Here is a 12,180-nt window from a genome sequence, read left to right as displayed (position 1 = left end):
CAGCGGGCCACATTTACATGCTCGCGGGCCGCAAATTTATCCTTCGAGGGCCGCATTTGGCCCGCGGGCCGCAGTTTGCCGATCCCTGGCCTAAAACAACACTTTTGGAAATTATAAGGTATTATTGTAAAGGTAAATCAAATTAATCAAGTTTTAAGAGTTTTAAACGTTAAAGTGTATACTTTTAGTTATTATTAGCCAATGTTATCAAAATTTCAACTGAATTTCGTTTAATAAACACTTTTTTATACTCAAAAACTACTTAAAAACACATTTGAATTTTTTTATAAAAAGCTTTACTTTATTGTATTACAAGTTAAATTACATCGCAGGTTAGATACTTTATATGGTGAACGGAATACAACCATCAGGTCATACATTGCCGACCACCTAAATTTTTCATTAATATTTAAAGTATAACAATATTTGGTTTTGTATAATATACTGTTAAGCACATAACTCATCTGAAACATAATATTTTTTTTAGTACAAAGTAACTTTTAGTAATAAGTGTTTGATTTTTTATTACGAATATAACTATTAAAAAATATATATATAACTACTTCAAAAAAATTAATTTTTACTCAAAGTGTTTAGGTCACAAGTTTAGTAAAATTATTTTTCACGTATTATGGTTTTACAAGCATCAGACAAAAAAATTAATACTTCTAAATACTAGATTCTAAAACTGATATATTTTTATTTAATATTTAAGTTTTAATTTATACAGTTCATGAAAGTTTATGAAACTTAGTATTATATTAATATCCATTTATTTACACTCAAAGCCTTTGATTAGTTTTGTTTGATTCTTTGTATTTTAAAACTATTTTTAAAGTTTAAAGTTAAGTAAAGTAATAATTGAGTATTTTTAGACACAATTAATAATAATTGATTTATACAGTTACCATGACCCCTTTTTAAATGAACAATGAAAATTGGTTGTGTTTATGTATTAGTTGCTAAAAACAACTAATTGTGATCTGCATTTTTAAGTTAACAAAAATAGTTTTTTTTATTGAAAGTTGTTGTATACTGTTTATACTAACTTCATTTTAGTTATATGAAAGAAAGTATTAACACTATATGACAAGCTAAATATGACAGTTGTTGGATTTTATCAAAATAAAAAGATATGTCTTAAATATTGTGTTTAAAATAATATTTAATGAAATTTGAAGTTTAAAAAATATTTAAAAAGATAACTGTTTAATAAATGTTGATTCAAATTCTACTCTTTTGAATTTATTTAAACATCATTAAAAACAATTTAGTTGGAATATTATGTCATACCTAAATAAAAAGATCAAGTTATTAAAAATCTAACTATTTTATATTTTCTTTACTGAGCTAGTGTAATAATATGATATAAAAAAAAGTCCTGAATGAAATAAAAATCATAACAGAAACTAAATTCAACTAAATGTTACTTGAATCTTTTAATTTTACCTTTGAAAAATATAATTTTGATATTTAGTAAGAAAGAATACATTTGTTTAGAAAAACTAACAACTAATTATGGCTTTTGAATTTAAGCTATTATTCATTTACAATTACGTTCTCAGAATTTTAAACCATGAATTCTCATAAGTTTTTGAAGCTTTTACATGAAAGTAAGCAATATGTTTGTAAAAGTTGTGGAAAAGTATTTAAAAGAAAACATAATCTGACTTGTCATAAGAGAATTCATTCGGGTGAAAAACTCTACAACTGTGATACTTGTGATAAAAGTTTTTCATGGAAAAGTAATTTGACAAGACATCAGCTTACTCACTCTGGTTTGAAGATTTATCAATGTGATGTTTGCAAAAGATGTTTTTCACTCAGAGGTAATTTAAAACGACATGCAATAGTTCACACAGATGACAAACCATTTGAATGTGAACAGTGCTTCAAAAGGTTTACTCAAAAAGCTAGCTTGACAGTTCATTTCTTAATACACAGTGGTAAGAAAGATCTTCAGTGTGATATTTGTGAGAAGAAGTTTGCGAGAAAATTTGTAATGAATCGTCACATGTTGGTTCACACTAAACAAAAATCTCATGAGTGTGAAGTTTGCAAGAAGAAGTTTTTACTTAAGTCTAATTTGAACACTCACATCAGATTTCACACTGGTGAAAAACCTTTTATATGTGATATTTGTGGAAGAAGATTTACAACTAGTTCAAATAAAAATAGACATTTGCGTACTCATCAAAAATGAAACTGATTATGAGTTGGAACATATTTGTTTAAGAGATTTGTCGAGTTAATGAATAATCTAACGTTCTAATTTTACTCTACATAAGTTTGCATATAAGTTGTGATTTATTTTTGAAAAATAGGTTTTGGTTAAAGTTGTTTTTACATTGATTTTAATTAAAAATAATAAGATAAACTTAATATTTGTTCGATAAATTATGATACGTATAAAAAATGTAGCTTGTTATATAAGAGTGGTGATGACTGCTTACTTCACTTTATCTTGTGTTGATTAAATTTATGAATATTTATCGCTGTGAACTAAATATAATAAAATAGCAATTGAGTACACAACTTCCTCATATTTAGATATTATAAATTAAGTTATGTGATGTTTCTTGTCTTCTTAAAGTGTATTATTTATTTGATACGTATTTAAGAAACTTTAAAAGACTTTTAGTAAATAAAACAAGCAGTAAATACTACAAACTGTAAAAATTCAGTTTATAACAAATAGTCATTTTTAAAAACCTAAAATTAAAGAAAATTTTAAAAAATAGACTTTATAAAATAGTGACGTTTACCCTCTTCAACACAATATGGAAATCTTTTTTAAAGTGGAATTTTTCAAGATAAATTTTTACGCAGGTCGCACCTAAGTTTTTAAAATATCGTGAAAAATCAAAATATGTAAAATTTTAATATTTGAAAAAAAAAAAAAGAAAAACAGCCCAAATTATTGTCGCGAATAATTATGTAAAATATCAAATTTTACAAAGTAAGACAAGTTGTTTAAGACTTTGTTTAATTTGCTTAGAATTGTAAGCTTGGTTGGCTTAATATAAACTGAGTCAAAATGGGAAAAGTATTTATAGTTAACAAACATCTGGTTTACCAATCTGGGATACTTTATCTAGTTTCTTTCTTTCTGTACGATCAAAATTTGAAGCACGAACAGAACGTATAACTTTTTTTTTGTAACTGTTGTAAAAAAATAACTATCGGACACAAATAGTTACAAAACAGAATTATATAATAAAAACGATTAAAGTTTAATTATTTGTTTTCACTAAGAACCTGTAAAAATAAGTAACACTTTTCCTAGGTAGAATTTAACAAAAATAAATAATCTGATTTGATATTATTGCTTATTATTATAGTTTCAATTTATTTTTTTTCTTACAATTGCAAACATGTTTTGAACAGTTTTCTGTTTTCTGTGCGATCCCTGAAAAAAACTGGAATAAACCTAATAAAAAAGCGATAGAGTATGTTTTCTTTAATAGATTAAAAGCAATATTTTGAGTGTTTTTTCTTTAGTAGTTTATTAAATTTCATGACAATTTGTTAGCTTTTTGCTATAAAGTTTTTTTTGCAAAAATGACGTAGTTTTTTAAGTCTAATAGTAAAAAAGTGAAATTTATGTAAAAACTTAATAGTTACAAAACTAGCATATTTTGTAAAGAAATATTTTTTTGATAACGAGCTAATCAATAGTGTTTATAAACACTTTTTCGAATGATTTTACAGTTTTAAGGATTTCCTTTTCAAAAAGTGAGTTATAGACTAATTGGCATATTTTTTTATTAAATAGAAAACCGTAGTTTTGTTTAAACAAGTTGTAAAATAATAGTTTACGACTATTACTAGATTGTTATCATTATTTGTTAAAACGAAAGTTGTTTTTGATTTTAACTTGATCATCAGATAAATCATTTTAACAACTATGTTTCTGACTAAATTATTAAGTTACATATAATAGAGTGGGACTTTTATATTATTAAGACAAATTAATTAATAGTTCTATTTAGTACTTTGTTTTTAATTTCTTATGTTGAAATTTAATAGTACATGACTGCTTCACAATGTAAGCGAGACTTTTGAATTTTTTATTTTAGCAGGACTTAAGTTTATATTTTAATTATTCTACTTTGAGTTTAAGAACTAGATTACTAAATTTGATTTTGCGTTTTACTTTAATGTCATTTTCAAAATTTTTAAAGTTTAAACATTTTTATTGACTTAAAATTTCTTTAAATAGTTTTGTAGTGTACATTTATGTTGTTTTTTAAAGTGTTTTATTACAAGCTACTATTGAAAATACTCTAATATTAAAAGAAAAGAATTGAACTATTCTGCTGATAAAACTCTATACACTCCCCTGCCTAGAATGCAAAATTTACATTTTGCTAGTTTTAAATTCTGGTTATAAATTGATGATATTCAGTAAAGCTTCATAACTAAGTTTCTTTAAATTATGTTAGCATGAAAATAATGTATGCCGACAAAATAAATAAAACCGTTTTTTTAAGTGATGACTACTACAAAATTTATTAAAAAGTTTTTAATCGTTTTTGTTTAATACATTTTAGGATATTTCCACCGAATCACAAAGCTTGAAAAAAAATTTTCCTAGAATTATTTGACCTGTATTACTGATAGTGTAGTGATAACTTATAAAATTTCAAAGTGATATGTGTTATTTAATTTTACTAAGTTAATACAGTTGTATTTTTTTTTAAATAATGCTTTAAATAATTAAAACTAAAATGATATCAACAGAAACTATAAACAAAATAAGTTTAAAAGTTGTAACGGAAAAACAAGTAATATACTAGTCAAAACAGCCACTGTTGGTACAAATCAAATAATTTTAGATTATTATCACATCTATTATGTGGCATACATTAAATGATTATAGATTTATTTTACAAGTTAAGATTAATAAAAATTCATATTAGAAATTTTTATTTAAAAGCATTTGAGTTAAAGCTTATCTAATGTTTTGGAGATTTTCACAAACTAATAAGTTAAAAAAAGTTAATGTATGTTACTTATGCCTAACATTATTACTTTTGTTCAATTATATAGTAGTAACCTTATTTATTGCATTATAGTTTTTTATCGTTCATACAATTTAATTTGTTTTATTTTTGTTTTTATTTTGTCGTAAATACTTAATTCAATGATATTTTAGTTAAATTTTTGTCCTAACAACCACTTATAAGAGGCGTGTTTTGACTGTTTTCCTGTTTCCTGTGAACCCCCTGACAAAAAAGAAAAGCAAAAGGAATAAAATATTTTTAGAATATTACTAAAAACGTTGTTTATTGACTTTTGTTTGTTATTTGATAAAATTTGAATAATGAATGTTGAATTTATAACACTGAAAAGATAAAAAAGTTGCAGTAACAAAAATGCTCGTTTTTGCCCAGCTGTAATAGATTTTAAATACAATTTTAATTGTGACGTCACAATAGGTAAAAGTTTTAAAGCATCATTTTAAACACATAGTTTTTCAGCTAAATATTGCGTACTTAACTGGCAGTGCATACCTAAAAATGCGTACTTAAGCGGCAAATTGAGAAAAAAAAGTTGTTAACCCCCGCTGAAAAAATTCTAGACACGACTCGTTACTAATACGTAAAAATACTTAACAAAGTATTACTAATCACGCCTAATTACCTTCCTATCTCACTATATATTTAAAGTGATTTAGAACGTCCTTTCACTATTGTATCCTAGGTGCTTAGCAGTGAAATCTCGGTAGTACCATTAAATGTTTGTTCTAAACATATAAGTATTTTTTTAGAAACCTTTTTAATCTAGTTTAGTTTCAATCCGAATAGAATAGTTTGAAAATTAAATCTATAAAAATTAAACTCTATTTAAACAAGGTCTTTACATTTCAGTAAACTGAGCAATCCCTTTTAGTTAAGGAAAATAGTTATATAGCAATTATCAGTTAAAAAACAAATTTTATAATAAACAGTTTAAAATTAACTTACGCATTATAATTATTTTCAATTTTAAACTACCTGACTTAAAAGTACAGATTTTTATTTATTTAAGAAATTAAACTAGGGTTTTGTAAACTTTTTTTCACAAAACTGCCCTTTTGAAAAAAAAAAAAAGCAATGGCCTTGTCTGTTTAATAAACTTAAACTATGCCCAAGACATTTTTTGTTCGAATATTTTATATGAACTAATTAGTCGAACAAAAATATGATAAGTTTGAGTTTAAAGGTTCATTTTTAGGGTTGGTTAATTAAACTAATCCTTAAAAAACAATTAAATATAACAAATCAATTTACTTAAAAAAATTGTGTACTCTTATTTCTTTATTCTACTTCAGTGTTTCAGTATAGTTTAACTTTTATAGAAAGTACTTTGAGATGTTTAAAAAAAACAAAAACTTGTTTTATCAAAACAATATGTAAACATTTTACTTACAACCGTAGCAATTTTTTATCAAAATAGTACTAATTTTTCTACTTAAGCATTGGAAAATACTTGGAACTTAGTATAAACGAAAAGTAGTAAACCAGTTTTCAGTTACTAAAATTTTAAATTAAATAAGTAAACAACGTATTATTAAAAGTTTAAAAAAAGTTAGTAAAATACTGTTTTTTTTTCTAGCAATAACATCATGTTAAGTTATATAGTTTCTTAGAAAAAAACTATTTAAAACAAATGTATAATTAAAGTAACGCTTCAAAACACTTCTTTACATCAAATTCTAAATACTTTAATTTAAGCTATTTTTTTATTTTTTATCTTTACTTTATTACTAAATGACTACTTTTTATAGTTTCTGTTTATTTGTTTTGAATAACAAATTATGAATACTAATCAAATTAGTTCAAAACTGTTAAATGATGAAAAACAGTATGTTTGTGAAAATTGTATGAAAGTGTTTAAATGTAAGTCTGCATTACTAACTCACAATAGAGTTCATACAGGTGAAAAACTTTTTAGTTGTGATATTTGTGATAAAAGTTTTACAACGAAAAGTAATTTGAAACAGCTTCAGCTAATTCATTCTGGTTTGAAAATTTATCAATGTGATGTTTGTAAAAGGTGTTTTTCACATAGACGTACCTTAAAACAGTGCTTCTGAACCTTTTTCGAGTGGCGGAACCCTCTTCCAAAGTTCAACTTTTCCGCGGAACCCCTAATTTTAATTTTACATAAAATGTAAATAAATCTTACATAATTTTTTAAATTTTGAAAGGCTTCGCGGAACCTCTGAGAGGCGTCACGGAACCCTATTTCAGAAGCACTGCCTTAAAACAACATGCAATAGTTCACACCGATGATAAACCATTTAGTTGCAAACAGTGTGATAAAAGCTTTAATCGTAAAACCAACTTGAAAACACACATGTTGATACATAGTGGTAAGAAAGATTTTCAATGTGAAATTTGTGAGAATAAGTTTACTAAAAATAGTGGTTTAAAACAACACATGTTGACTCACACTAAAGAAAAACCTCATGAATGTGATAGATGCAAGAAAAAGTTTTCACAAAAATCAACTTTAACGACTCACATTAGAACTCACACTGGAGATAGACCATTTGGATGTGATATTTGTGGAAAAAGATTTGCACACACTTCAAGTAGAAATTATCATTTGCGTACTCATCATCAAAAATGAAACTGATTATGAGTTGGACCATATTTGTTTAAGAGAATTGTTGAGTTAATGAATAATTTAAAGTTTTAATTTTACTCTAGAAAAGTTTGCATTTAAGATGTGATTTATATTTTGTAAAAAAAATTTTTTGTAAAAGTTGTTATTAAAAAAAAATAATTAAAAGTACTAGGATAAGTAATACCATTTGTTCGATAAGTTATGATATGTACGAAAAATGTAGCTTGTTATATAAGAGTTGTTTAAGGGCCCACTTCACTGCTCACTTTTAGTGTTTACTTCACTTTATCTTGTGTTGAGTAAATCTATGAATATTTATCGCTGTGAACTAATTATGATAAATTAGTTAACTGAGTATGTAATTACCTTAAATTTAGATATTATATATCAAGTTTTGTGATGTTTGTTGTCTTTTTGAATTGTGTCATTTATTTAATAAGTAAATAAAACGGGCAGCTTATAATTGAAATGATTATTTTTACTACAGACTAAAAAAGTGTTATACAACAAATAGTCATTTTTAAAAACCTAAAAGGTTTTGAATTAAAAAATCTTCAAACTAAAAAACAAAGTAGTTTTTGTAGTAATTTTACAATTAAGTTTAATGTTATTTTTAAACGCATGTGTTAAAACCACCTATTTTTTCATAGTTTACCGAATATAAAACTAGGGAAGCGGTTTATCCCAACCCGCGACCAATCCTCACCCGATCAAGGAGCACGTTTTGCTAGTATGAGAATTAAATAAAGATGATTAAAATAGAAGAAATAATAACTGAAAGGATAGTTCTTTTTTAATTTCAGAATGATTTAACACAACCAGTAAGGGTAACATTAAACGGGCGTTAGATTTGTTTAGTTAGGTAGTTTTGGCAGGCGCTTGTAATCTAATTTTAACAGGGTAAAAAAAAAACTCTTATTTAAAACGCTGAAAGAGTGATGGAATAAATGAGGTTTTATTTTATTTTTTTTAAAACTGATTTCAGTTGAAAAATACTTTTTTTAATTATTAAATTACTTATTATATTTTTTTCACGTTTGAATTGGTCGGAATGTGATTTAATCGGTTGAGAATTAATCAGATAAAATTTTTTAGGGTTTGAATTTGGAAAATAAATGGGTTGTACTTACACGAGAGGAAAGTGAGTTTCGAAAAAGATATGAATAAAGTTTTTTTTTTTAATATTTTATTTTAAAATGAAATATATAAACAGGTTTAAATTCTTAAAACAGGATTTTTCTCTATTTCAACTAAAAATGTTTGTGCACATATAATAGTTTAAGAAAAAAACCAGAATTAGTTAGACTTTTATCGCTAAAAACGTATATCACATTCATAATAATTTATAGCTGTAATTGTGATTAAAAAATTTTGATAATTTTTTGTAAAAAGAAAAAGTAAATAAGTTAATTTTGCATTGAGTTGAGTTGTGTGTTATATCCTTTTAAGGTTTTTTAAAGTATAATTTTTTTGAATTTTAGACAAATTAATCAAATAAACTATTTTAGTAAAACGTTAGTTTTAAAATAAAAAGGACTCATTTAAAATACTTATTAGCCAAAAACTTATATCTAAAGTTCATACTTAAAATAAAACAAATATTTAATAAATAAAAAATATTTTATTTTCTGCATTTTTTCTTAACTTAAAGTTATATACAACTTAAATAGTTCTTTTTTGATTAAGCTAATTTTTATAATATTAAAAACTTATTAAACTTTTTGGAGTTTTTATTAAAATATTTTATTATTAAAGTATTTTTTTGTTTTTTATACAAAATACTAAGTTTAAATTATACTCAAATTATGGTATGTTGTCAACTTTGCCTGTTTCAATTAAACAATCTAGTTTGATTATATTTAAACTTTACAAAATCTGATTAAATGTGTTAAAAATACATAATAGATAAAAGCCAATATTTGACACTGAATAAAATAGGTACAGAGTTGGTTTAACATTACTGAAGTATAATTATAAAAAAACAACAAACGTCTAAGAGAAAAAAGCAATTATAAAAACTTAACAATGTTCTTAATAACACCAAAATATACTATAAAGGAAAAAAAAACTAAATGGTTTATAGTAAATAAGAACTAGTAACGCTTTTTAATATTAATTTTCTGCAACCTTAGATGACTAATGTTCTTGTATTATCAAATTACAATTAATTTATATTTTCTCTGCGGTTAGCTAACACAAGCAAACTACAATTATAAGAGACTTTTGTGTCTTGTTAGGAACTTTAAAAATTCGTTACAATTACGCATTGTAAAAAAGTTATTAGAACCTAGTGCACGCAAAAAATGTTTGTTGTTTTAAAACTGGATATTTTTATAATAAGTTGTTTTACACTTTAATTGATTTATTTTTAAAATTTTAATATAGAAAAGTTTAAGTTTAGTAGAACTTTATTTTAAGCATATTCATACCTATTAGGAAATTTGATTCATACCTTTTTTTGATAAATATATATATTTTGAAAAAAAAAACTTAACCTTTTTAGAACTTTTTAAAATAAATCAAACCAAGACTTACTGATTGTAGTCATAAATTAACGTAGTAGTAAATTGCATTGCATAATAAGTTTCAATTGTTCTAAATTTTTTTGATTTAAAGATACATTTCTACTATACCTTTTAACAAAATTGAGTTTTTGAATAAATGTTTTGTTGAGGTTGTAGTTATTGGCATTTCAAATAGAACAAATTAGTGTTAGTTATATAAAAGTTATATGATTTTTTTATATTTAATTTTGCAGATATTATTAGTTTACTATATCTTGTTTTAAAGTAAGTGACTGGTTGAAGTGTTGAAATCAAAAAACTAAAATAACTTTACGACCAATGAAAAATAATAAAATCTTGTATAGACTAAACAAACTAACTTCACTGTTATTTAGTCTTGTTATTGGGTTTAAATTTAGATTTAAACAATTTGCTTCTGAGATTAAGTATTTGAACTAGTCATCAAGTAATAACAGAAAGTGTTTAAACTAAATAAATCTTCAAATTTTATTGTACTCCCATTCCTTTATTCTTCTAAAATCTAACTAAAGTTTTCTACATTGTTAAAATAAAAATTCATTAATTAGTTTTATAAAATATATTTATTATGTATATATTTCTTTTTAGACGGATTAGAAATTCTTAGTCTATTCTACTTATATTTTCTATAAAAATTTTAAATCTATTAAAAACAACAGAATAACTTATTTTATTAGTAAGTAAAATATAGAACCTTTATAATTAACTATACCAAAGATTAAAATAAATTATTTCAAAAAAAAAAAAAAAAGATTATATAACTTGTTTAAAATAAAGATTTTATTTTCATGTAAGAACAATTTATTCGATTAACTACCTTTTTAAAACTTGATTAGAGGCTGTAAAGGTTATTGTAAACTTATTATATGATTATAAAATACTTACTATAAATAGGTTCTTACTAGGTTCTAATACATTTAGTGTATATATTTTTAGTTTCTGAAATATTAAGGATGAGTACTGCTGAGACTATCTCAATGAGTTTAAAGGATGAAACCAAGTACGTTTGTGAAACTTGTGGTAAAAAGTTTAAGTGCAAGTCTGCATTAGTTCGTCACAAAAGAGTTCACTCTGGTGAAAAACCATACAAATGTGATGATTGTGACAAGAGTTTTTCACACGAAGGTAATTTAAAAAGACATCAACTCACTCATTCTGATTTAAAGATCTTTCAATGTGATATTTGTAGTAAATGTTTTGCAACAAGCGATGCTTTAAAACGGCATAAAATAGTGCACACTGATAATAAACCGTTTAGTTGCGAACAGTGTGACAGAAGTTTTAATCGCAAAGATAACTTGACAAGACACATGTTGACACATAGTGGTGAGAAAAATTTTCAATGTGAAGTTTGCGGAAAGATGTTTGCTCAAAATGAAAACCTGAAACTTCACATGATGACTCACACTAAAGAAAAACCTTATGAATGCAACGTTTGCAAGAAGAATTTTTTACATAAAGGTAATTTAAACGCACACTTAAGAATTCACACTAACGATAAGCCATTTGGATGTGATGTTTGTGGAAGAAGATTTACAACAAATTCAATTAGGAATAGACATTTGCAAACTCATCAAAAATAAAATTGATTAAGAATTGGAACAAATTTGTTTAAGAGATTTGTTGAGTTAATGAATAGTCAAACGTTTTTAGTTTTACTCTTTATAAGTTTTCATATAAGATGTGATTTATAATTTGTAAAAGAGTTTTTGTTTGAAGTCGTTATTGAAGTAATTATGAAAAAAAATCCTAAGATAAAAGTAATATTATTTGTTCGATAAGTTATATGTATGAAACATATAGCTTGTTATATAAGAGTTGTTTAAAAAACTGCCAATTTCACTTAATCTTTTGTTTAGTATATTTATGAATATTTATCGCTGTGAACTAAATATAATAAATTAGTTAACTAAATATATAAAAACCCAAGTTTAGATAATATTTATTAAGTTCTGGATGTTTTTTGACAATTGTGTATTATTTAAGAGTTTTATTATTTTTGATTTTTTTATAATGCTTC

General features: G+C 24.3%; 1 protein-coding gene across 1 annotated transcript; it reads left to right on the top strand.

Moving 5' to 3' along the window:
- Positions 1-1,576: 1,576 nt before the first annotated feature.
- On the top strand, positions 1,577-11,743 carry LOC145831677 (uncharacterized). The gene is made up of 3 exons (XM_082938988.1): positions 1,577-2,198; positions 7,196-7,582; positions 11,097-11,743. The coding sequence occupies exons 1-3, from the start codon at positions 1,577-1,579 to the stop codon at positions 11,741-11,743; spliced, it is 1,656 nt and encodes a 551-aa protein (XP_082795114.1).
- Positions 11,744-12,180: the final 437 nt, after the last annotated feature.

The sequence above is a fragment of the Thalia democratica genome, chromosome 3, assembly GCF_965202585.1.
Source record: "Thalia democratica chromosome 3, ktThaDemo2.hap1.1, whole genome shotgun sequence".
Classification (NCBI taxonomy): Eukaryota; Metazoa; Chordata; class Thaliacea; order Salpida; family Salpidae; genus Thalia; species Thalia democratica.
The sequence above is the reverse complement of the archived record's forward strand: the minus strand, read 5'-3'. Positions and strand labels throughout refer to the sequence as shown.